Genomic DNA, 27,663 nt, shown 5'->3' with positions numbered 1-27,663 from the left:
ACTGTGAAGGACTGAGGTCAGTATCTGAGGGTGCTTATCAGTGGGAAAGTATTTTCAAAGACCAGACATGTAAAATCTCACAGACGAGCATCAAGAGACCAACATCTGCAATTGACTTTGATGGCGGAGAGCACGGATTTTGAACCTCAGTTAAGAGAAATGTTCTTCTCCCCTCAAAAGGAACTCGTTCCTCTCGTTAGTAGGCCTATCTTACAAAAAACTGCACTCCATTATTAAATTATGAATTTCCCCAGTACAGAACTCAGTGTAAATCAGTCTTGTCTAGTTACACAAGTATTTCAGGATACCCTCCACTTTGCCTCTTGATCCTCAATCCTAAAACATTCACTCTGGCCCTTCCCAGAAAAAAGAGTGCTGATCTCTGCTCTAGGAAAAATGCCAAAGATCCTCTTCTTCAACGACTGCTACCCAGCCTGTCAGTTCACCTGCTCAAAAGATTTCTACTGCCCAGTTAACTACTCCGTCCACCTCGTACTGACAGTTCATCATGATAACTCCCCTTGAAAAGACCCCCAACTCCCCAGTCTCCCTTACCCCTTCATTTTAACTGCTTGGTAAAAACAGTGAATACTGAAGCCAACCACCCCCTCCCTCTCCACACTTACTGCTGTGCAACTAGAGAAACCCTGCTATGTGTTTTGCTTTAAATTCATGATGACAGACCTCAAATGGTCACCAGAAACTGCCTGGAAACTCTGCGATGCCTGCCCACGAAGCTTGGCAACACACAGATCTGTATTTTTTCCAGTCAGCCTGCCACATCCCTTTCTTACAGAGAAAACGAAAGTCTTCTCTTTAAAGCTCCAGAACCTACAACCTGAGGGGCGCCTATGCTCACCTACTCGCCCCCTCTCCCAGGACGGGAGCCAGGCCCACTCAGCCAGCGGCGCGCAGCCACCTGGCTCTGACCTAAACGCCATTTCTGCTGAAACCTCTGCTCTGTGTTCTGCCTTAGCACCCACACCTGGGTAGTCAAGAAATACTGAATGACTGAAGAGAGAGCCCATGAACAAAAGAATAAAGCCATCAAACTGGCATGTGGATACCTCTGTGTGTGAATGGTATTTTCCAGGTAAGAGTTACAAGCATTGATCATTTCTGTTCCTTATACATAGTAGGCATTTAACGATGCCTACTATGATTCAATGGAATGAATCAACGGAAATGAATTACTCAACATCTCACTAAATCAAGTAAAAAGCTGTGATTCTAGAATCACTCTACACTTCAGCTGTCTTCTTCTATACAGCAAAAAATAAGTCTAAATTTTAAAGCTAACTTTTTGCATCATAAAGAGTTTTATTACTGAACACAAAGAAAATGAAGAGATAAAAACGGTATCTATGTGAGTTAGAGAAACACCAGTTGTTCTGAGCGACGCGTTCACTGGGATCTCAGTTTACGGTCTGGCGCAGACCTGGAAGCAACCAGAGCAGAGCATCAGCTGCCTGCTGAAGAAAACACGCGGTTACAAAACTGCCCTAAGATTAACTACTAGGACTTTTAAACGCTATTCAAAGGTGGGAAAGTGTAATCACGTTTTATTCATTCATCAAAACCATGCTCATATTAGCTGCAAAAAAACAGAGGTAAAATTACTTTAACCATCTTTATGGAAAACCCCTTTATGTACAAACATGACGTGAAACGTCTGAGAGTTGTTTTTCCTACAGCAACGACCTACTACTCTTGACTGAGAGCTGTGTGCCCACAGCCTGAGGTCTGTTTGTGTCTGTGTTCTCTGCAAGGTGTGCTGATCCACACGGAATGAGCCGTCTCGGCAGAGCCTCCCCCTCCCCCACGCTCCAGAGGGCGTGTTCTCTGAACCACTGTGCACATCACGACCTGATGCTGTGCTCATGAAAATTTCTGCAAGATGTAGGGTTTTTAACACTCAGTGCTCATTTCTTTACAAAACATTTCTTGACTAACTTTCACCTCCTACTAACTACCGGGAGAATTCATTGCTTTCTTTTGTGAAATAAGTGCAATTTATTGAAGATTTACATGTGTGTGATATATAGTTGCTTTGAGTAAATATACTCATTGCCACGTCAGATAGATTTATGTATGACTCTCATTTAACCTTCACAGCATCACTGTGAGCAGGACAGAACTATAATCCCCAATTTAGAGCCTTAGAAAGGGCCTAAAAAGACTGACGGTGACAGCAGAGGTACTGTATTACTCAGGGGCTAGGTAGTACACTGTTTTAGATACATTATTTGTAGCCTGTACAATGACTCTTCCTTAAGACAGGCTTCGGTCCTATTTTATACATGAAGACCAGAAAACTTAATTACTCAAAATTAATGTACTCAAGGTCACACAGCGAACACTACAGTTAAAACGCAAAACCCATCCACTGACCCTCACTACTCAAGCTGCAGTGTGTACCTACACCTTCTTGTGAACTCTGAGAAAGTGCAGACGTTCTCCACCAGAAGGAAGATTAATGGCCAGTGAGGACCACAGCACATCGCCCCAGTAGCCCAGAGTCTAACACAATAGCTTCACACGCACCTCCTACTCCATCTTACCACTCGCTTTCCATCGTGTTCTCCTCTTATACCACGGATTACTACTGTTTACGAACGCCAAATCCAGCAAATCTGCAAGTGTTTTCCAAGCAAAGACCTTTGAAAGTTGTTTACTGTATTAAATTGTTTCCATACTGATGTCAATTTCCTACTTAAAAAATAGGATGTATCTGGACTTCCTTCTGTGGGCAAGTATTATATTTACATTCATGAGCTTTCTCATCATATTAAGCACAGGTTTTACTATAAAAACCTCTCACAGCACTAATAAAAAATTCTAATCCTAAATTACTCCATAATTTATTCCATGTGCCACATCAATGCTTTGGCTTTTGAGATTTTTTTGGTCTTATTTTGGTCTCATGAGATTTTTTGGTCTTATTTCGGTCTCTTCTGAATGCTTTGTCAGCTACATAAATTTATCACACAGACCTGAAAGTCCTCAGTAGTGTGTGTAAAGAAGATGGGGCTGAGGGCAGACAAACGTGTATATAACCATTATTGCCTGCTGCACATAATCATTTATATGCTACGCCACCTGAGTGATCCCAGGTCGTCGGGCAACTTGGCTCGACCGTCAAGCACTCCTGCCTGTGTTCTGCCAGTTCGCAGAGTGGAGAGTCTGTGTACAAAAGGAACTCAAAGGCAGTTCTCAACCAAAACAAACTCTTTGATCTTTCTCTTCCATACATAAGCTTTAAAAAAATATAAAGAATTATGCTATCTTATAAGTCAAATGCTTTTTCAACAACTCACTAAGTTATTTCACATAGCATTTATTAATAATAGGTATTTGTTCAAAAGGCAAGCTAAAAATATCAGCAGGGAAGAGTGACTGACCAAATAATCATTTCTGCTTCCTATTTGTAAAGTCTTATATAGAAAAGATAAACAAAAAAATATGGGTTGAATAGTATTGGGTTGGCCAAAAAAGTGCTTCAGTTTTAAACTAAAACTAAAAGACACATTTTCATTCTCACCAAGAACTTCACTGAACAGCATATTCACCCTTTTATTTCACAAACTTCTACCATTTTTCAAGCAACTTCATAATTCCATCTTCCCAAAACTTTTTATCTTTTTGCGCAAAGAACTGTTCCAGGTGCCTTTTACAGTCTTTCAGGGAATTAAAATTTTTTCCAATAAGGGAATTTTGTAAAGGCTGAAATAAATGGAAATCAATGGAAATGCAATGTCTGGTGAATATGGCAGATGAATGAGAACTTCCCAGCCAAGCTGTAACTGTTTTTGCCTGGTCATTAAGAAACATGCAGTCTTGTGTTACCCTGATGGAAAATTATGCATTTTCTGTTAACTATCTGGTTGCTTTTTGTCCAATGCTGCTTTCAGTTGGTCTAACCAGGAGTAGTACTTGTTGGAATTAATTACTTGGTTTTCTAGAAGAAGCTCACAATAGAAAAGTCCCTTCTAATTCCACCACATATATAACATCACCTTCTTTAGATGAAGACTGGACTTTAGTGTGGTTGACGATGTTTCATTGTGCATGCCCCACGATCTTGTCCATTCCACATTATTGTACAGTGTCTACTTTTCATCACCCATCACAATTTGTTTTAAAAATGGAACACTTTTCATTACATGGAGGGAACTGCACGTGGAAATACAGTCAAGGAGGTTACTTTTGCTTAATTTATGTGGAACCTGAACACCAAGTGATGAACATAACTGAGCTGGTACAACTGACTTTAAATGCTTTATTTGGATATTTTGAGTATGCTAGCTAACTCCCATGTGGTATAACATTGATTGCTCTCAAATAATGTCTCGATTTAATCACTATCAACTTCAACTGGTCTACTTGACCGTGGAACATTGTCCAGAGAGAAATCTCTAGCAAGAAACTTCACAAGCCACTTGTGACACGTTCAATCAGCCATAGTACCTTCTCCAGACACTGAACAAATTATTTTCTACATTTCAGTTGCATTTTTACCTTTCTTGAAATGATAAAGCATAGCATGCTGAGTGTTGCCTTTTTCCTTCCATATTCAATATTAAAATGGGTACACAAAAATTCACCAACTTGGCTATCTTTTTTTAAATGCATGCTGATATGATAGCTGTCACATAAAATATAACAAAAATTTTTCGAATGAAGTTAAAAACTACTAAGTGCTACTAGAGCCATCTTACGGAAAAAACCAAATGAACCTTTCAGCCACCCCAATATAAGCATGACAGAGTTTACCTAACGACAACAATAAAACTTTCTGAATCACCAAAAACATACAGGAGTGGAAAAACAGGAAAAAAACGTACGTTATTAAATCTACTTAAAAACACACATCTTTCACTTTCATGCACTGGAGAAGGAAATGGCTACCCACTCCAGTATTCTTGGCCTGGAGAACCCCAGAGACAAGGAGCCTGATGGGCTGCCGTCTATGGGGTCGCACAGAGTTGGACACGACTGAAGTGACTTAGCAGCAGCAAAGACGTACAGAAAATACATCTTCTAATGAGTCAGGCTTAGACTTCAATTTAATTTTAACTTCTTTCTGGAACAGGACAGCTGATAATTCCCACATTGAAAATTTCACATTTTAAACTAAAATTTCCCACTTGGAGCTGCCATTTCAAAACGTTTTAACTGACAGAAAGCTTTACACCCAAGAAAGTACAGTTAACGAAATGTTTCTGATAGCTATCTGAATAAAAATGTGTAAAAACTAAAAATTGGAGTAAAAATAACAGAAAGGTCGATCAACGAAAAATAAGTGCGTCTTGGCCCCTCACACCTTTCTGCAGTTTAGGTTCTAAGCCATAAAGTTACCATAAAGCTTCCCACTGCAACTCTTCTTGCCAAACAAGCCATGAGCTCTGTTACATTTAATGTTTCCTAAGAGCAACTAGATGGATACACTCATTTTAAATCTTAACATACTTGTAGGAAGAAACAGTGACAACAGACGCAGGCATCTCAGAAGCTCAAAGTGTCAGTGGTGCCAAATGGGTCCCACATGACTTCAGCATTGTTGATGCAAACCTAGTTAATATAACTTCTTGACCAAACGGGGACATGGCCCTTCAAACTAATGGCCACCACGATTTGCAAAAGGTTGCCGGTCAAATACACTTTTAACAAGTCAGAGAGATAAAGAAGAATAAAATGTTATATGGCAAAGGAAAAACTCAAACTCAAGGCAAAACATACTTTTCGTGCTTTATAATAAGTCATTAGCTTTGGCATCAAAAAAATTATTTGTTTAGAAATAAACAATAAAAAAATCTCTGGTGGGGTTAGGAGTCCACACTAAGATCCCATATGCCACGCCGGGCAGCCAAGAAAACTTATTTTTTCAGACTCCTGCTCTACAGTGAATAGGGTTATAGCAAGATTCTAGTTTATTTTTAGAGTGTGCTGATTAATATCTTTCAGAATGTTCTAAAATGGGTCAAAACACATAGTGGCTCATTTGTGACATATCTCACTTGTAGTCACATTTAGGACATCTTTAAATGTAACCATGTGCATCCACAGACCAATCTCCCATCAGAAAAGCGGCCCTCTATGCCCACTGACATGTCGTGTTCCTCACAACTCCACCCAAAATAAGGAGCGTGATGAGCAGGGGCTTGGGCGAGGCTTCAAAACAGGAATAATAAAATTACAGTAGTTTATTAGAAGCTTTCTTTCTCTTTCATGGGCTGGAACTGATACAGAGGAATTCTTAACAAAATTCTTTTCTTCCTATTCTGTTAAAAGAGCCAAAATAATTAAAAAATAATAATAATAAATAATAAAATAAACCAGACCACCTGACCTGCCTCTTGAGAAACCTGTATGCAGGTCAGGAAGCAACAGGTAGAACTGGACATGGAACAACAGACTGGTTCCAAATCAGGAAAGGAGTACGTCAAGACTGTATATTGTCACTGTGCTTATTTAACTTCTATGCAGGGTACATCATGAGAAATGCTGGGCTGGATGAAGCACAAGCTGGAATCCAGATTGCTGGGAGAAATATCAATAACCTCAGACATGCAGATGACACCACCCTTATGGCAGAAAGCAAAGAAGAACTAAAGAGCCTCCTGATGAAAGTGAAAGAGGAGAGTGAAAAAGTTGGCTTAAAACTCAACATTCAGAAAACTAAGATCATGGCATCTGGTCCCATCACTTCATGGTAAATAGATAGGGAAACAATGGAAACAGTGACAGACTTTATTTTTGGGGGCTCCAAAATCACTGCAGATGGTGATTGCAGCCATGAAATTAAGAGACGCTTGCTCCTTGGAAGAAAAGTTATGACCAACCTAGACACAATATTAAAAAGCAGAGATATTAGTTTGCCAACAAAGGGCCATCTAGTCAAGGCTATGGTTTTTCCAGTAGTCATGTATGGATGTGAGAGTTCGACTATAAAGAAAGCAGAGTGCCGAAGAATTGATGCTTTTGAACTGTGGTGTTGGAGAAGACTCTTGAGAGTCCCTTGGACTGCAAGGAGATCCAATCAGTCCATCCTAAAGGAGATCAGTTCTGAATATTCACTGGAAGGACTGATGTTGAAGCTGAAACTCCAATACTCTAGCCACCTGATGCGAAGAACTGACTCGTTTGAAAAGACTCTGATCCTGGGAAAGATTGAAGGTGGGAGCAGAAGGGGATGACAGAGGATGAGATGGTTGGATGGCATCATCAACTCAATAGACATGAGTTTGAATAAACTCTGGGATGGACAGGGAGGCCTGGTGTGCTGCAGTCCATGGGGTCAGAAAGAGTCAGGCATGACTGAGTGAATAAACTGAACTGAAATAAACTGAATTCCTGGAAAACACAAGAACAAAAAACACTCAGAAGTGTTCACTATTTCCCAGTGTAGACCCTAAAGACTCCCACACGTGAAGTTTAATAAAATACCAGGTTCATAAAACACATGCACGAAAACATGCCACTGTGATAAGAGCCAGCACAGGTCACACAATGGTCCCGAGTTCCTGTTTGTCACTGACATGTGCCAACAGCACCCCTGCACATATGCACACAGGTGCATCTTTTTTCTTTAGAATGAATCCCCCAAAGTGGAATCATTAGTTCCAATCTTATGAAACTGCCAGTATGCAACTTAACTTACAAAACTGTCAATGTCAACGGTGTCACATACAAATCTGAACCTATTTAAAGCTCTTGGTATTCTTGCCAATTCATTAGTTCCAACAAATCATAGCGTTTTTCTTTTTTCTTCCCTCTTGGTAATTCTGGCATATCTACCTGGCCCCACGTAGTGTCAGTTAAGCCTGATACATGGGCCAAAGTGAGCAGTAACACCGGCCATCAACACAGGAAAGGGACATTACTATGACTACACTTCTATTTTCCTTTAAATCACAGGTACTTGGTAGGACATTATAAAAGCATACAGGAAACAAAAGAAATTCTCAGGATCTTCCCGACCCGGGGACTGAACCCAGGTCTCCTGGACTGCAGGCAGATTCTTTACCACCTGAGCCACCTGGGACTAATTATTAGGATGAAAGTGAAAGTCGCTCAGTCGTGTCCAACTCTTTGTGATCCCACGGACCATACAGTCCATGGAATTCTCCAGGGCAGAATACTGGAGTGGGTAGCTATTCCCTTCTCCAGGGGATCTTCCCAACCCAGGAATCGAAACCAGGTCTCCCACACTGCAGGCAGATTCTTTACCAACTGAGCTATCCTGTGGCTTAGTTGGTAAAGAATCCGCCTGCAACGCGGGAGACCCCAGTTCAATACCTGGGTCGGGCAGATTGGCTGGAGAAGGCATAGGCTACCCACTCCAGTATTCTTGGGCTTCCCTGTGGCTCAGCTGGTTAAGAATCCGCCCACGATGCAAAAGACCTGGGTTCAATCCCTGGGTTGGGAAGATTCCCTGGAGAAGGGAAAGGCTACCCACACTCCAGTATTCTGGCCTGGAGAATTCCACGGGCTGCATGGTCCACGGGGTCGCAAAGAGTTGGACACGACTAAGCGACTTCACTTCACTTCAGGCTGAAGAGAAACTCTAGGAATGGATGAAAGCAGAGGAGGGTGGCGGGGCGGGAAGGTGTGCACGCAGAGCACACGGCAGGACGAGGTGTGTCCCATCCCACAGCAAGCTGTGCACACTCAGACCGGGACTCGCACGTGATGTGCTGAGTCCTCAAAGCTGGGTCCTGTCTACAGGCCGGAATTCCAGGGTGGCAGACAGTAGTGTCTCATTTCATCAACATAAAGACTCTCTTCAGGAGGTGTTATATACCCCCTGTGAAGAAACTCATGGAGGCACCTGGCACCATGGAGCTGTGACATGTATGACCAGCACAGCACACCTCCAAGACGCCTCACACCCCTTAGGCTTTACAGGGACCACTCGCCTGAGTCACAGAGACTGCACTGAGACACATCCCATCAGTAAGGGAAAATCTGGGATAGGCCGGCGCGGGTGCTAGCTTTTAATCATATACACAGAAGCAAGGGCTTCTGAAAGGAAAAACTAGGACAACCTAGTAACAGTGTGAAAGGAACAAAAACGTTGCTGACTTTCAGGTTAGCCTAGAAAGTATAAAAAGGAATAACTGAGAGCTATTTAGGCCCGTCTCAGGCATCCTGGAATCAATGTCACTAAAGCAGTCACAGATGTCTTCAGTGGGTGGATTTCTTTTTCAAAGAAATTACACCAGTGATTCAAATCATCTACAAGAGAGAAGAACAGAAGTATGTCGCCTATCTAAACCCATCAGCCTCTTCCTTCCTCACTTTCCTGCTCCAGTTTGTTCAGTCTGAGTCCATCAGATCCACCCACTAAATCTGCTTACTACCACACCATTCTACCTCCCAACTTTCTAACTTCTTGCCTAAACCCCTAAAGAGCCCCCAACTTGCTCGCAGCCTTTTTAAGATCCAATCCACCCCGAGTACTGCCACCTCATTAGGGTGGGCTTATTAAAAAAAAAAAAAAAATTCCAATCAAGACATTCCTTACTTAAATTCTTTAAATACTCTCAACAATCTGCAGGAGAGAACCTAAAACCTGCTCCTTACACGGTGTGGTCCCCGCTCTCTCGCCCATTTCCTTTCAAACCACTTTAGCACAGATCTCAATGTACTTTGTTTTATAAAGTTCATCTCTTCCTCAGCTACAAAGTTGCTTAGACGACATCCTGCAAGGGAGCCACCTGGACTCGACACCTCCCCTGTGTCAGCACCCCTCCAAGGTACGTCACATCACTTGTGCTTGCAAACAGCATAGGACCGAACAGAAAGGAACTGTTTACAGGAAGCTCACTAGATGGAGAATTCAGAATTTATGCCACATGTATTTACTGTCTAACTAAAACCTTACAGAGAATTTAGAATTTATGCCACATGTATGTATTATCTACCCTTATGGGTAGTAAGAAAGCTACTTTTAGTTTAAAAAGTCACTTCTGGTTTTACACAAACTGCTACTGAAATTATATGGGAACAGTTGGCTCTGGATAAACATCTGACAAGTTTGTTGATATTCAGGCATGATAATTATACTTGAATTAAAGATAGAGCAAAGGTTGTATCACTTAGGACTTACTGTTTCTACTTAAAGTAAGCCTTAAGATTTGCCCAAGTATACAAAAATTCACAAAGAAACAAAAACTCCTAATTTCTTATGAGGTATAAGAATCTCACTGCCATACAGTGACAAATTCATATTCTCCCAAATGTTAGACTTAATCTAGTTCTAAAATAAAACCATGAAATAAACAGGATTGAAAGAAACAAAGGAAAAAAATGCATTAAAGCACTGTTCTATACCTGTTGATAGAAGAAATTCAAAGTTGGCTTGTCTTCAGTAAACTGGTTTAGAAATCCTTTTGGCAAATAACGAATTCTCAATTCATATCTAAAAAATAATTAACAAAGGAAAACAATTAGAAATAAGTCATTTCTTCTTCACAGTCCAAACAATATTGAGTATGGCACTGCCAATTACTGAGATATTATTCTAAAAATAAGTTTAAATATAATCTGTAAATGTTTCCTTTTGCTGCAAAAAATAAAAAAATAAAATGTGCATGTGAGTGTGCTACAGCCCGAGGTTCCCGCAGGAGACAGAAGCTGACAAGATACCCAGAGTTTCGCCCAGAAGTCCCTCCAGCCCCACTGCCCGAGGGCAGCATCACGTTCTGCACTGGGAAGGCGAGCTCTGCCTGCCTGGAGTCACACAGGACATGTCTGGCTCCTTTCAGGAGACTCCTCTGTCTCTTCAGCCCTGCACTGTGCAACACACCCCAGTGACTCATCCACGTTACCCTGAAGGCTGTTGAGTGGTTTCCACCTTGGGGCTGTGAGGAATAATGCTATGAACACTTTTTATAGTCCTCTAAAAAGCAATTTTTCTCAGGAAGCCAAACCTCAAGAATGACCAAAACAAATTTCACCAGAGCACTCTCTCTGTTCCTCATTCTGTACGTATCTGTGTGTCCACCCATATGCACTCTCGCAAGCACGTACGCCATCTCTGCTGGGGGTACACCAAGAACACACCACTGGATCACAACACGCACACACGCTGTCCAGAGCAGACATGACCGAAAACAAGCTACAGGGCTGTAGCAGCGCACACTCCACTTCCACGCGCGGGAGCCGCACGGGCGCTCTGGTTCCACGTTCCTCACCTCTACTTGCACGTCCAGCCTTTTCGTGTTAGTCACCCTAATGTTCACTGCAAGAGCGCACACTTGCTTTAATCAGTACTTCCTTGATGAATAACAAGAATGGGCATGTCTCTGGCAGCCGGCCATTTTGGTTATCTTCTTTTGAAGTGTCTGTTAGACCTTTTGTCCTTTGTTTCTACTGAGCTGTCTGTCCCACCCCACCCCACAGATTGGTAGGTATTCTTTACAAATCTTGGATGCGAGGCCTTTGTTAGACTTAGTGAAGATATATCTTCTCCCACTCTATGGCTTGCCTTTCACTATTTTAACGATAATTTTAAAACCTATTTTTTTAATCTTCTAATTTTAATGGCATCTTTTGTTTTTATGCAGTCCTATTTATTTTTTTCTTTTCAGTAAATTCTTTTAGTGTTTTGTTTATAAAATATTTGCTTACACAAAAGTTAAGAGTTTTGTTTCTAAAAATTTCATAAATTGATCTTTTAAAATTGTATTAAGCTCATGAGGAAAAAAACCGCAAAGGAGTCGATACAATTCTTCTGGTTCAGTTAAGGGTGGTTCAATGCAAGGTACACATACACAAGTTTTGCTGAGATTTTCAAGGGTCTATCTTATTAAAATATACAACTGTCAAACAAAGTTCCACTGTACTTTGAATCTCAGGAGTTCAATAACTTTCTGTAGACATTCTCACTGGACAACTGTTGATAGACGCAGAATAATTTCATTTTGAGTTTAGGACTTAGCACGCACCTTACAGGCACCATTTCTCTTAATCAACATAATAATCAGAGAACAAGAGCATAACTACTCATATTCAGCAGAGTAGGAGAATGACGCTCAGCAAGAATAAGCAGTAGGCAGCCAGTTTCCAGGCTGGAAGCTCCAGGATCAACAGGCTGCAGGAGGCTTTGGTATTAACATTGCCCCATTTTAATGATTAAAGGAAAAAAAAAAAAACAAAACTGGCAGTCTGTTTTGGCCTGCTAAACATTTGGCAGCCTGGCTACACGTCCAGGCTCTTAACATCATCCCGACGATGATGATGATGATATCAAATAATGTTCAGGGACTACTCGGGATGTCACAGAAGTCGTGACAAGCATTTTAACCAGATGACCTCTTTTCATCAGCAACAACCCCCAGGAGAAGCAGAAAGAAAGCTCTACATCAAGACCACCTGTGCCTGGGTTCTGGCTCCACCCCTTGTTCTCTGTCTGCCATCACTTCTCTGCGCCTCAATTTCCTCACCCAACTCTTTGCAACCCCATGGACTATACACAGCCCATAGAATTCTCCAGGCCACTGGAGTGGGCAGCCGTTCCCTTCTCTGGCGGATCTGCCCGACCCAGGGATTGAACCAGGGTCTCCTGTATTGCAGGTGGATGGATTCTTTACCAACTGAGCCGTCAGAGAAGCCCTCACCAGGACGCTGGGAGAAGTGAAAGGGCTGTCACTGCACACATCACAGCCGTCTCGACGGCTGATCCACCGTATTAGCCATTACTCAACAAATATTTCAGCACCAGTCATCTACAGACGCAGTTCCAGAGTGGAAGACACTGGTGAATAAAACAGGCAGGAAGTACCAGCCTTCGGAAAATCCCTATTTTTGTGGTGGCAGCCAGACAGCAGATACGTTGAGTATCCCTGAGGTGGTAATGTGGTAAAGACAAAAGCAAGGTAAGGGGAGTAACAGACGACGAAGCAACATTCCGTCAAGGGCGCCAGGGAAGCAGGCCGACTCCGGACATCTGAACAGAGACCTAAAGGAAGACAGGAAGGAAGCAGGGCAGTATCGGCAGGAAGAAAACAAGGACATGCCCTGCGGCCAGAGGCTGCCTGGAGGAACGCAGCCACAGCCCCTGTGAGTAAAAGGGCTTCAGGGAGGTGGGGAACAGAGGCGGGCAGGCCACACAGGACCCTGCTCGTCACAATCCCGGGCTCGTCCTGGTGGGAAAGGGGGCCGCAGTAACAGCACAGTCCTGGCGCCCAGCCAGGCGGGCTGTGACGAGCAGACAACAGGGCCACAAGGAGGCCGGGAAGGGACTGGTAATAGTGACCAGATGCCCAGTTCACCCCATCTTCCTAGATGGGGGAGACCAGACTTTGAGGACATCCGCTAATAGCCAAGGTCCCACAGCTCTTAACAGGCAGCCCTGGGATTCCACTTCAGCAGAAACACGCCTGAAGGCCCAGAGGCAGCATGAACCTAAGACACCTATGCTTAGAACAGAGAGGAGTGTACGTGGGTTGGGTCTTGCTTGTGGGGTTGGGCAAGGTCTCTAGATTGTGATGGGGTTTCCTGGTCCCTGCTTCAATCCACTACAATCTAGCATTTCCTCCCTCACAGCCCTACTGGAACTCCGCTCAAGTCTCTGAGTTCAATTCCAGTCTAGTCACCTCACCCCAGTCCTTAAACCCCACGCCTGGCACCCACAGGGTCCTGGCCCAGCCGCGCCGGCATCCCCTCTCCCTTCTCCTCCAGGAAACTGTCCATTTTCCTCATAGTGAAACTTCTGCTACTATTCTAAGAGCCTGGCTGTGTCTTGATAAAACATTTCCACGTCTCTGCTCTAGGCCACTCCATGATTTCTGAACAGCGGCTAACTACAACACGCCCCAGATAAGATCATCCTTTCGCTTCTGCTTCTAAGTAATTGTTATTGTTCAGTCACTTAAGTCATGTCTGATTCTTTGCGACCCCATGAACTGCAGCACGCCAGGCTTCCCTGTCCTTCACTATCTCCTGTAGTTTGCTCAAATTCAAGTTCATTGAGTTGGTGATGCCATCCAACCATCTCATCCTCTGTCGCCTAAGTTAATATACTACCATTGACGCTGCCAACACCTAACTTCCTCAGTCTTATCTCCAACTATGAGCACCAAGATACCCACAAGTTCACCAAGATACCCATTAGTTCATTAATGAACTAATGATGGGGAGGAGTAGGAATTATTTTTGAAAGCTGAGTTGGATGAATATTCAGATAACCCTGATACTGAGAAGGCTCAGCTAGTCAGACTGTGTGTACTGAAATAAATAAAAGTACAATTTCAGGAAACTACACAGATGACCCTTGGAAACAGTGGGGTGTGGGCAGCTCTTCTTACACAGACTTTCCATTTTAAAAGCCTAGAAGGGAGGACAGAAATTCACCACTTGGCAGAAATTACACTAATAAATACTCCAATAAGAATCATCAATGATGTAGAGTGGGCGAAAATACAATGAAAGAGAAACTGCAGAGTCTCTATATTTCCTCAGAAGATATTACTTAATTACAAAGAGGGGGGAAAACAACCTTCTAGCAGAGAAGCCTGGCCACCACCTTAAATCAAACGATCCAAGTTAAAGTTAAGTCGCTCACTCGTGACCCCATGGACTGTAGCCTACCAGGCTCCTCCCCCCATGGGATTCTCCAGGCAAGAGTACTGGAGTGGGTTGCCATTTCTTTCTCCAGGAGATCTTCCTGACCCAGGGATCGAACCCACGTCTCCCGCATTCCAGGCAGACGCTTTAACCTCTGAGCCACCAGGGAAGCCCAGTAAAATGAATCTTATCATCATCAAGGACTCACTGATAAAATGCTAAGTGAAAACAACAGCTTGACTGTGGTGCTCTTCCCCAAATGCTTAAACTCAATATAATCATGGGGAAAAATAAAACACCAAACAAACCCAAACTGAAGAACACAGCACAACCACCAGCCAGCGCACTTCAAAAGGGCCAAGGTCACGACAGAGAGACAGCCTGAGGACCTGCCACAGATCAGAGGAGAGCCAAGGCGACAGGACACAGAGGTGCACGATGCTCTGGTGGGGATCCCAGGCTGGAAGACGGACACCCTGAACCCTGATGACATCTGTGGATCAGTTAGTACTACCGCAGCAATGCTAAGTTCCTAGTTTCAACAACTGAACTGTACGTAACTAAGTTTTTAACATTTAGGGGAGGAGGGCTGAAGGGTACACAGGATTTCTGTGTACTGCTTCTGCAACTTTTTGATAACACATTAAGAATAAAAATAAATTCTCACAAACTTAAGACTGACTGTCCTGTAGCTGTGTTAACAAAATACCCACCAGAGCCAGTTTTAAACCAGCCTGGTCAATGAACATCAGCTTTTTGTAGCCACAGACCAGCCAGAAATCTGTTCATTTTTGTGCTGTGTCTGGTGCAGATGTATCCAGTAAACGTTTAATTAACCAATCAGCAAATTTGGAAGTCTATCCTGTTTTTCTAAAAGGTGTCACTTCCAAACTTGTCAGAATGTTCCTCTATTTACTGTCTTACTGATTTAAATATTCTAAAGAATTCTTGTTGAATTCAGTGTCATAATAAAAAACTAGCCTTTCAAATTTAGGTATATGTGCACAGATAATATCATTTCAAGATAAAATAGGAAACTATCAAAATACAATCTAAAACTTCCTCAGCTATCATTAGTCATTTTCTTTTGTCATCTATGAAAAAAAGATACCTTTCCTCTAAATAAAGGACTTTTTTTTTCCCCTCCTGCAAAAGGTCTGAAAAAAGAATCATGTCTCTGCACATCGAGGAGCTGTTCATCAGCCGTGAACAGGAGAATATGAACCACATCTGATAACAAAGAAAAGGACTTTCTTTTTCACTCGCTCTGCAGAAGCCCCACAGTTCTCTCACAAAGGCCAACAGAGCCTCCTCTCAGGCCTGGCTCTCAAAGCCCTGAATCCCACACCAAAAGGACCAGGCTGTTTATCTGATTAACCTGCTCAGAAGTCAGACCACTCAGTGTAAGTGCTTTCAGAACACCAAAATTTAGCTAGCTAGAATTTAATTATCTAGGTACAAAACTTTTAAAGTTTAAATCTGCTTGGGGTAAAGCTCAAAACTGCATGGCACTTATGGCTACAGGACAAACTAGGAAGGGCACTGTATTCGAACTTCTCTGGCTGACTCCAGAGCCTAGCAAACACCACCTACTCAACCGGGATCTCCCAGGACCCCGGGCACAGGCGAGCAGACTGGGAAGGAAGCAGGGTGCATGCAGTGCAGGGGCTGTGGGCTCTGCCGCAGACCTGAGGCTCCGCAAAGGCTCCTGAGGGCCCTCACAAGGCTGGAGGCTGGGTGCGGTCCCCGCAGAAGCCCTGGACTGACCATCTCCTCCTGACCCTGTATCTACAGGTCCCATATTGTCTCACCCACCTCATGTGTTCCCAACAATATTCTTTTATGTTTGTTTTGCTTTTTACTTGTATATGATGCTGTATGTCATCCTCTGGGACTTACTTTTTGTTTTTTAACTGAGGTAAAATTCACATAAAAAGCAACCATTTCAGGGAATTCCCTGGCGGCCCAGTGGTTAGGACTTGGGCCTTTCACTGCCAGGGTCCAGGTTCAATCCCTGGTCAGGGAACTAAACTCTCACAAGCCACATGGCATCCCTAACTCCCCCCAAAGCAGCCATTTTAAAGTGTGCAATTCAACAGTATTTAGTTGCATCCACAACACTGCCCCAGGACTGCCTTTTGTCACACACTGTCACCTGGCTAAGTTTTATCCAGAGTTCCAAGTCTCGATGCTTTCCTCATTCTGACTCGCACAACATTCCACTGGGAATATTCTGTCACTGGCTATTCCATGAACGTCCTTGGGTCTCCAGCCTAGTATAGAAACGCAAGTCTCTCAAGGACAGAACCTGAAGTGGAACAGCAGGACCAAGGCCATGTCACGCAGAGGCTAAGCTGCAGGCAAGATCTTGAATTGTAAAGAGCGCAGCCACGCGCGGCCCTGAGCATGCAGCTGTGGTGACTGATGCTACTCTGCACCCACTTTCAGGCAACGGTTACTGGGCCCACTCAGCCATCAGTCAGTGCTTCAGCGGGCCCCTGCCCAGGTGACCAACCATCAGTGAGCGACCTCAAGGGCCTGCTCAGCCATCAGTCAGTGCTTCAGTGGGCCCCTGCCCAGGCGACCAACCATCAGTGAGCGAACTCAAGGGGTCCCGCTCAGCCAATGGTCAGTGCTTCAGCGGGCCCCTGCCCAGGTGACCAACCATCAGTGAGCGACCTCAAGGGGTCCCGCTCAGCCATCGGTCAGTGCTTCAGTGGGCCCCTGCCCAGGCGACCAACAGTCAGTGAGCGACCATTAGTGGTCCCGCTCAGCCACTGGTCAGCACCAGATGGTGACCTAGGGGGCCCAGGGGGCAGGCCACAGGCTGTGTCCTGCAGGGTTCCAGAGCCCTCGTCAAGGACACCCACTGGCCGGGCCCAGGTCTTGAGGTGGCAGCGACCCTCTCTCCCATCCCTGCCTCCACGACCTAATGGTAACAGCAGCCTGCATAGCAAGCCATCTGCAGGACCTGCCCCTCCCTGCCTGTTTGGGTGGCCTGAGGAGCCTGAGGGCCCTTTGGGTCCTGGGCACCTGGCTCCCTCAGTGATGACAGCTGGGCAGGGTGTGGGGGCCTGGCACTGAGGGAGCCACCAGCTGGGCTCACCTCCTCTTAGCCAGAACTGGACCTCGGAGAGGGAAAGCTGTGCCTGGGGACCTAGCCCTTTCTTGTCAGAACAGAGAATAACATTCGTTTGGTGGAGACTCACAGGAGCATCGTTACCTGGCCATGACCTGACCTTAGGAACAAAGGCTCTGACCCCTAGCAGTTTGCAACAGCTAGCCCCGCCCCTCCCTCACCTTTCCTAAAGAACAGCTTTGCTGAAAGCTCTCGTAGAGCTTGGGGTTTTAAAGGCTCGAGCCAGCCATCTCCTTGCCTCACCCTCAATACGCCTTCCTATGCTCCAAACTCTCTGACGTTTCAGTTTGTTTGGCTTCACAGTGCATTGGGCACCCAGACTGGTGTTTCGGTATCATCATCAGATCCTTAACCTTTCCCGCTATTAATACTGTTGGACAACGTATTAATACTTTTTGTCAACCAAACAGTGTAGATGGAATCTACTGGTCCAGATCCATACCTCCCTGAGCACTAAGGAAGCTGACGGTGTCTTCCTGTGATGACAGGTCAAACCTGTCTACTCTTTTATGAAAATACCTTCATGTTTCTTGCCCATCTGTTAGGGAATTTACCGTCCTTATGTTTATCAGCAGAACTCCTGACACCATCTTCTGTCAATTACACGAGTTGCAACTTGTTTCTGCATTTTTCCTTTTGGCCACACCTCATAACTTGTGGGATCTTAGTTCCCCAACCAAGGATTGAACCCAGACCCTCAGCAGTAAAAGCAGCTAAACCACTGGAACACTGAGGAACTGTCCTTTCTGCACTTTCTAAAAATACATCTTTTGATGTACAGAATGCTTTCATCTCATAAAGGGCAAATTTGCTATTCTCGTCTTTTAAGAATGAACGTTTCTGGGTTACTAAGAAAATCTTCCTGCTCTAGGGCCAAAGACACATTCACTGTATGTCCCATTAAAGACACATTCACTATATGTTTCATTAAACTTTTTTTAAAAACTTGATCCACCTCAGGTGGACTTCTGTGTATTGCTCAAGGCAGGATCTAATTCTGTTGTTCCTCTTCCTATGAGGACATGTATGAAACCAGCCCTTCCCTTCCCCAATGACATGTCGTGACAACTCCGTAGGGCCACCCTGCCTGAGACAGTTACTACCAAATGTGTGCTGTACGTGCTTACAGAGGCATTTGAAGAAATGAAGACTCAATTAAATAAGCTTAGCTCTCAGATTTACTTAACAATATGAATAGATGCTATAGCAGATAGTGTGAAAAATAAAAATCTACGCTCAAAAACGTCACAGGAGTAGAAACTAACGTCATTATTCTGATGAGTCCTGGCACTTTCGTTTCAGTGTTCATATCCTGCTCAGAACTAAAGCCAGAGCTGCAGCTGCCCTCACGGACTGAGGGAGGAGATCTCCACGTTCTGTCTCCTTGTAGTCACATACTGAACACAGGCAGGGAGAAGAAAGAGCTGGTGCGTGAAGCCAGTTTCCACTCTGCCACCCACTGAAGCTGTGTGACCGTGGGCAGGTTATCAAGCCTCTCACACAATGTCTGACATCCAATAAGCAGCAAGCTAATATGAGAAGACTGTTACTAAGTAGTACTATTTGGTTTCTAGTTGGTAATTTCATTATCACTGATTCACTTCCCCTTAAACTGTATTTTACCAGGTGCCTACTTTATCCCAGGCATGACCAGAACCCAGCAGTAGAGCAGTGAATACGATGGAGGCCCTGAGGGAGAAAGACTGTCCCAGGCAGGCAGGGGGCTCTGCAGACAGAAAGGCTGGAGAAGGCCCCGGGGAGGAGGTGACGGTGGAGCACTGCCCTAAGAGGAGAGGGCCGAGCCAGGCCGGCAACAGCAGAGCAGCATATGCAGCAGCGGAGCATCGAGTTCAGAGGCACTAGGGACAAGCCGCTTGGGGTGTTTAAGAGCCAGTGTGGCCAAGGCTGAGCAAGTGGAAAGCTGGAAAAGATAAAGGCAAAGAGAGAAATGAGACAAGAGCTGTTCTGTTCAACAAGAAGGCAGGCAACAGAGAAGAGACCATCAAATGAGACCCCAACCTGAGCACCTATGAAAACCGAAACTTCAAAGAGACCACAGCTGCTCCAGTGAAGGTAGGGGAGCAGGAGGTGGAGAAAAGACCAAGAGGTAACCACAAACCTGGAGTGAGCTCCGGGTGAGTTGGGGCCGGGGGAGGGGTGGGGGGTAGCTCCTGGAAATTTCTGAGTGGGAATGGTTTACACATTTCTTTGGATGTTTACATTTTAAAAGATTTGTTCACAAATTCTGAGCTCAACCTTGTAACGTATCTCAGTATAGCTCCTTCTCGCTCCTCCAAGTACTACTCTCCTGGTCCATCATCTTCTGTGACTTTTTCCTGGGTTATTGTGGTAACCTGTCCATTGGCTTCCTGAGGTTATCCAAGTAAAGTGTGAATTTGACGCCAAAGCCAGGTCTAGGGAGGCTAGGGAGAGGTCAGTGGAGCAGCCCCAAATATCAACGTCAGCAGAAGACAAGACAGTGATGGTCAATGAAGCAGGAGGAAAACCTTCACCAGAAGAGTCTGGTATCCAGAAGGCTGAGTGAAGAATGCATGCTTGGTATGCACAGGGGCTTGGTCCCAGAACCCCACAGACACCGAGATCCCGAAATTCTCGTGTAAAATGGTACATCTGTGCACAAAAGCTGCACGACATTGCACAAACTCTCATACACTTGAGAGCATCAGGATTATTTACAATGCAGTGTACAATGTAAATGCTATGTAACCAGTTACTGGCACAGCAAGTTCAAGTTTTGCTTTTTGGAACTCTCTGGAATCCACCCTCACACCCAGAACTTTGGATCTGTAGTTGGTTGAAGCCTGGTTCCCTGGCTGCGGAACCAGGGAACCCACAGACACTGAGGGGCGGCTGTACTTAGACAGGACTACGTGACTGGCTGTAGCCAGGAGGTTCTGCAGAGGGCAGACTGGACGGTGAAGGGGCAGAGCCCATTAAAGCCAGGCTGTCAGGAGGCTGGGCCTTTTCCTTTGAACCATAAATTACTTAGAAACATGTTTTTAAGTTGCTTAATATACAGTTATGTGCAGGATCCTGTATTTCTACATTAGAGAAAACAGTTAAATACATAACTTAAAAACTACTGTTTACTAACTATTGTTTGTGTTCTTCCCTTTATTAGAAAGGTGAGTCCTATTCCTTTAAGACTAGTTCTGCTTTATATATTTTGAGGAATTTATAAGTTTAAGAGCTACATCTATTTCTATGCTTATTAAATTATTGGTGAAATGAGCATTTTACTGTTACATGGTTGCCCTCTACATCCATAATAAAGCTTCTTTGCCTGAAAATTTATTTCACAGGGTGTTAACAGCACAATACTGATCTTTTTTCCTGGTTATTATCTGCCTGGTATATTTATACTCAAGTTTTATGTGAGTTTTTCAAATTGAAAGTCAGGACTCATTAGAAGGCAGGAAAATTCTTTTCACTATTCATTTATTAATTCATTTTACTAACGTAGAACAAAACAGAACATTGCCGAGAAAACCGTTTGACCTCAACGTAAATAATAACACTGATTATAGTTTGGTGAAATGTGTAGGTCCGGGACATATAAACAGCTCTGAGACACACATACAGGCATACACGTGTGCTAGATCTCATGGTAAAACACATGGCTTCCTCCGAGTCAAAGAAAAATGTTTGAACGTCACTGTTTCGGATACATCCTGTGAACAGCAGACAGCTTGGCCTCACGTTCTAATCCACTCTAGCAGCCTCTGACAGTCATCCACTGCTAGCACCTGTGCATCTCACTTGTGACTTCTATTCATCTTGCTTCCCCACGCTGCTTCTGCTTCTTTCCTTCTTTTTGATCCCTACATTTCTCTAGTATCTACTTGCCCAATGACCATTTAAGCTGTACTTCTAATGTTGGAGCTGTTACCCTCATATTTAGCTGACAAAGCTTTATTCTATCACCCCTGTTCCAACCTGCACCCAGTACTGAGCTCTACTTTTGTTAGTATAAAAAAATCTGTTCTCATTAGTTTTCCTTCATGAAGCCAGTGCTCACTGGTATCTGTTCTTGAGATAATTTAACCACGCAAACAAATATAGACTGCCAGTTACATTTCCTCACGACTTTGAAGATATTATACCACCGTTTTCTTGGCATTGATGATGCTGTGAGAAGTCTAATTTTTCTCTGCTTGTTTTTAACATCCTTTCATTTTCTTTTATACAACACTATTTTGCTATAATCTGCCAAAGTATGCATTTAGATTTACCCAATTTTTTTCTGTTAATCCTACATTTAAGGACTCATGTCACTCACTGATTCTAGAAAGTTCTCAGCTATTTTCCCTTCAGATTATTTCCTCTTCCTCATTCTTTCTATTCTCTTCTTCAGAGTTCCTGTTAGAAAAGGGCTGACCTCATTCTTCGTGTTACATAAATCTGCTTTCATAATTTCCATCTGTTCATCTCTGTGCTATGTTTTGGGCAAGTTTTCTCAGATCCACCTTCCTGTTTACTAACTGTTCAGCTATGTCTAATCTGCTGCTTTATCTATCCAATGACTTCCAGAACTTCTGTTTTGTTCTTTTTCAAGTATGCTTGATTATTTTAACAGCCTCCTATTCCCACTGTTAGAACAGTTTGTATTAATCCTCACGCTACTGAAGATATCACACATGTATCACCAGTATCTCTGATCACATTTCCTTCTTTCATCACCTCTACCGACAACCCATGCACCTTCACTCATCTCGTAAGCCTAGCTACACTCTCAGTTTTGAAGATCACATTATTCCCATGGAGATGGGCATGTTGATTTAAAAAACCCATACTGTGAAGTCAGATAGCTAAATCCAAATGGAAACTGTACCACAAACTATGTGAATGCAACTTAAATCCATTTTGTTGTGCCTCTGTCTTCATCTACAAAGTAAGGATAACAAGTCTTTACCTCCTCGGGTTTGGGTAAATGAAATACAGAGTTTACGAATTATAAACAGCACGCAGCTGGCACAATGCCTGGCTCCTAACAGCCACTCAATGGTGACAACACATCAATGTCATCATCTTCACCACCGCTCATTCAAGAGGGTCAGTCAAATCTTCCTTACTTATGAGGATCCAGGCTCCACTAAATAAAACAGTGCCTACATCCTTATTACTAAGGTTAAATAAGCTGGCTTAAAAGAATGAAAACAAAGCTTAGATACCCCAGGATGTGCATTCAACAATTTACTGAGGACTAAGACTATTGCTATAATGAAGGCTGCCTCTGACATGTTTCATAAATTCAGAACGTTAACAGAATTGTTTTAATTAAAAATACCTAGAGATATGTTCAGGTAACTTTTAGCTATTCTTAGTTTTTAAACACTTGCTTAATTAACTGAACAAACAGATGGAGGTCAAATCTTTTTCAGCCATTGTTGAAAAGTAACCAAACTATATTCTTACAGACTATTTTGTTAGGTCAGTTCCAGCTAACTTGACAAATTTGAAAATTATATTTCTCTGATAAGCTGTAATTGGGATAGTATTTTTATTCAACTAAAGATTTACTCACCTAAATATGTTTGTTTTTCTTTTTAAATGTCTAATCTTATCTATTTAGATCCTTGAAGGGAAAGTAACTGACATTTGAATGCTCTCTTTACGGGACAATCATCTTTATTTCTGCAGCATTATCTATAAAAACAGGGGCTCCTGTGGAAGAGCTCCCTTATACTTCTCGCAAACATTAAGTGTTTTAGGTGTACAATTTCCTACAAACACCATGGTTTACTGAAAAGTGAAAAATAATTATTAGGAGAGAACCAGGGAAAGGACAACTATAGGGACTTCTTTTATTTCACCTTGAATGACTTTAGTTTCATTAGAGTCAGCATGACTTCACTGAGATCACTTCCCAGCATCAATGCTGCATGTGAACATCACACAGACACCGCCTCTCTCAGGTGAGCTGCGATCACTGGGCATGACGGAGTGAGCTCTGTAGCACATTAATACGGCCATCAGGTATGGTCACTTCCAGGCACGAAAGGATGCCAGCAGCACAGGGAGCAGAAGCACTAGGACTCGGGAAGCGCTCAGCGCAGAGGCTGATGGGGCAGCACTGGCAAGAGAAGGGTGAGGGGCCAAAGGCCATCACAGAAGAGCGGAAGCAATGAGATGGCTCCAGCAAGCCCACACCGGGGGCGCCCGAAGACGGGCTACACCGAAGTGCAGAAGAGAGCGCTGGCTAACAAGTGCCGGCCACCTCTGTGTATACAGGAGTCCCAGTGACCATCAGTGAGAAAAGTAAACACAGATAATCATCCTCTCATGTGTGTTTCTAATACGCAAAACAAATCACGTCCGAGTCACCCCAAAGTAGGTTTGTAATCTTACTTCCACTCCTCTGGTGGGTGGGCAAGTTCATACTTCTCCCTCACATTGGAGACACCCATATCCAAATGGAGCCAGTGAACCTCCTCTGACCGCAGGTGACTCAGGCGAAATCCATAGCAGGCCACGTGCTTTACTTTGTGACTGTCCACTATCTTCTGAATGATGCCCTAAAACATACCCCCCACAGAAATGACTGTTATAAACAAAAACTGCATGCTAGAAATTAATGCAATGTTCATTTCTTTCAGTTAATCACCAGAAATCTTTGGTAAAAAGAGTATCAATTTAAATAAATCACTTAATTTTACTTAGGAATTTTTCACAAATAATATTTTTATAAACAAAGAAAAGTGTTTTTAAAACCACAAGAAGAGGCGCTGCCCCTTTCTTTACTGATTTCTGCAGCTCCACCACTGCATCACCCCAACTCATCCACCCACATAGGCCACCCCTTGGGGGGCTTCCTAAGAATGAGACCTGGGGAGGGTTACACTTTCCAAACCAACAGTATTGCTGAGAACAAGCTGCAACCTTAGTATCATTAAAAAAAAACAACACATACAATTAGGAATACAAAATTAAAGTCATGTTTCTGATAATATTGATGACATATAAAAAGCTACCTCAAGTTGGGCCTAACCATGTGCTCTCTACTGGTTAATATACAGCAATCCACAAGAGCCCCCAACCTAATGCTTCCAACATGTGTGTCCATGAGTTCAGAGGAGATGAGGGCAACCTCTGAAGGAGGGCATCAGAGAAGGCTCCCTAGAGAAGGTGGCATTTATCCCAAGCTGTGGCAAGGTGCTCTCAGAGGTGTGGTAGTCATGTGTACACGTCTGTAAGTGGGCAGCACACGTGGGAAGACCCACTTGGGAATACGACGGAAACCACAGGCCATCCTCCCGTGAGGGCGTGTGAATCATAGTCCACTGCACTCTTCTCAATCTTTTAGGCCATTAATGTTTTCTTAAATGATGCAGATATTAATAAGAAAATGTCTATTAAGAAAAATCAGTACTGTCTACTAGAGAAAGCACTGAATTCTAACAATTAGCAATTAACTGAAGTTATCATATAACTTACAATGTAAAAGTTCTGCACACACTAGTATTTCTTTTCTGTGACACAATGCTGTTGATAAACAATTAAGGGTGTTCCCAACCCTACCCCAAAGAAGAGATAAATAACGTGTCCTGTATACAAAACTGTCAGGGACCCAGGGAGTCCACACCACGGGCAGGGTATGTGCCATGCTCCCATGCCTGCTGACTGCCCTTGTGGACTCCTCAGTTCCCAGCACAAGGCTGTGTATGCAGCCCAGGAGTGGCAGGGGGAAGACGAAGAGAAAGGACCCGGCTGGAAGAGCCATCCGCAGCTTCAGAAGATGAACTCTCACTGGATCTATAGCCTACAGAACACAGGCAGGGGGACTAAAAGAGAAAATCGCATCCCACTCCTTGCGACTCCATGGACTATATGTTCCAAGGAACTCTCCAGGCCAGAATACTGGAGTGGGTAGCCTATCCCTTCTCCAGGGGATCTTCCCGACCCAGGAATCGAACCGGGGGCTCCAGCATCACAGGCAGATTCTTTACCAGCTGAGCCACCAGGGAAGGGGGACTGGGATGAGCATAAAGCATCCCTCTGGCTTCTGGATACAGGGCCACTGTGAATTCAGTGCAGGCTGAGCACTACCAGAGGGCGTCCTGCAGGGCGTTGGGGGGAACTGGGAGGACAGAACCCAGATCCAACCCCAAGCTCGCCTGCAAACCTGTACTCTGGGGTGTGAGCTCTGCCTACAGGAAGGGACATCTTTTTCTGCTAATTCTCTGAAAGGCGACTTGTGCAGCCTCTCCTTGCCAACATCCAAATCCCTGGACTGCAAAGGACAGGAGCTGGCGCCTCTTTCAAGCTCCCACAAAAGCGCCTTTGTCTCCTGCTGCTGCTCTGCCAGCTCACTACCGAGAGCACACAGACTCTGGTCACCCGGCCATCCCTCCTCGACCCCACGTCCCCCAGCGGCAAGAGCTCCAGAGCAGCCCTGCTCCTGCGAGGGCTCCACACCACGCCTGCGCCTCTCGTTCTGTTGCTGTGCTCCCGGTCGGGCAATCCCTCCACGCCCAGATGCAGGCAGGTAAGGCAGGTGCAAACCATTCCTTACACTCGTGCTTGCTGTCGACACCCCAGGAAGAACCCCACCTTCTCTGGGTGTCTGCCCTGGTGACCTCTCACACAGGTTACCCTCATGTCTCTGACTTGTGGGCACAAACTGGAGCCCACCTGTAGAGAAGCGGTGTAAATTACAGGGATTTGGTCCAAAAAATGTGGCGCTGACTAGGGGGGAAAGTAGGTTCCTAGTCTTGAGGTCTTAATGGAACAGACAGTATTTCTGTCAGTTCACTTGATCACACTGCCAGAAGACACCAGAATAATTTTAAGTCTGGGTTTGTGTAACCAGAGTCCCCATACTGTAGGATCTGGTACCTAAACCTGATCCTACAGTTAGCAATTTCACTCTCCACTAAAAAAAAAAGCAATAAACGTAGACATTTCCTTTTATTTCACTTTTCATTATGCTTCCATATTGATTTCGGTTCTACTTCTCATTCTCCAGGACTCTCAGAAATGTCACTTCTCACTCCATAGGGACAGCAACCAAGACTGTGAGTATAGGAGGTACTGAAGTATTTGATGCCGAGTGCACATAAGCACTCAGTAACAAGTAATTCTGAGAACCAACTATGCGGTCTGGAGAACTGAACAACTTGAGAACTAAATGCTCAAACACTGCCACATCCACAGAACACACGCAAACGTCAGTGTATGTCTATGATTTCTGGGATACGTATCTTTAGAAAAGGGACTGTCTCTAGAGCACTGACAGGATGAGGGCTTTTAATACGCCACTCATGGGATCCAAATTAAACTTCTCATCCTGGCTTTAAAGGCTCATGATAAACTATTCCTACAATACACAAAACAATACTTAGCTACTCTGTAACCTCTGCTGACTCATTTATATCACAGCCCAGGCCTTGGAAACACATAAGTTTTCCTGACTGAATTCTCACGTTAGACAGTCACAGGAAAGGGTTCTTCCCAAATTTGAAAGGAAACGGTTCTTCCCAAATTTGAAAATAAAAGAAGCCAGTGTCTGCATGGTGCTCACATCTCATCACGAACACAGCAATTCAGCCATTTTACTGCTGGGGGAGGCTTATTTTCTTTTTTAGCTTCCCTGTTCTAGGGCAAAATGGGGATGGAAATGCAGGTAATCCGGCCACAAGCACCCTTCCAGCTGTCATCACACATGTACAAGCGCTGCTCAGAAACAGATGTGCGGGGTCCAGAGCTACTGACAGTGTGACATTTTGATAAGTACAGCCAAACTGCACACCAACAAAACTATACCAACCACAACTGACAACACTACAGACTGTCCTTCATCTTATGCCAACACTGGATCTTAAAATGTTTATCAATTCATCTGTCAATGGACATCTAGGTTGCTTCCATGTTCTAGCTTTTGTAAATAGTGCTGCAATGAACAATGGGATACACGTGTCTTTTTCCATTTTGGT

At 44.0% G+C, this 27,663-nt stretch overlaps 1 protein-coding gene across 11 annotated transcripts in view; it reads right to left on the bottom strand.

Annotated features, from left to right (window-relative positions):
- The window catches only part of PTK2 (protein tyrosine kinase 2), a 191,322-nt gene that overhangs the window by 93,033 nt on the left and 70,626 nt on the right, over positions 1-27,663 (bottom strand). For 10 of the 11 annotated variants that reach the window (XM_052651609.1, XM_052651607.1, XM_052651614.1 and 7 more), the window contains 2 exons: positions 24,080-24,246; positions 10,336-10,423 (listed from right to left, as the gene is read on the bottom strand). In XM_052651609.1, coding sequence (XP_052507569.1) covers positions 10,336-10,423; positions 24,080-24,246 — 255 coding nt within the window. The remainder of the gene's footprint in view (positions 1-10,335; positions 10,424-24,079; positions 24,247-27,663) is intronic. The other variant, XM_052651617.1, reaches the window with a different exon arrangement.

The sequence above is a fragment of the Budorcas taxicolor genome, chromosome 14 (assembly GCF_023091745.1).
Source record: "Budorcas taxicolor isolate Tak-1 chromosome 14, Takin1.1, whole genome shotgun sequence".
NCBI classification, from domain to species: Eukaryota; Metazoa; Chordata; class Mammalia; order Artiodactyla; family Bovidae; genus Budorcas; species Budorcas taxicolor.
This window is presented reverse-complemented; position numbering and strand designations above follow the sequence as displayed.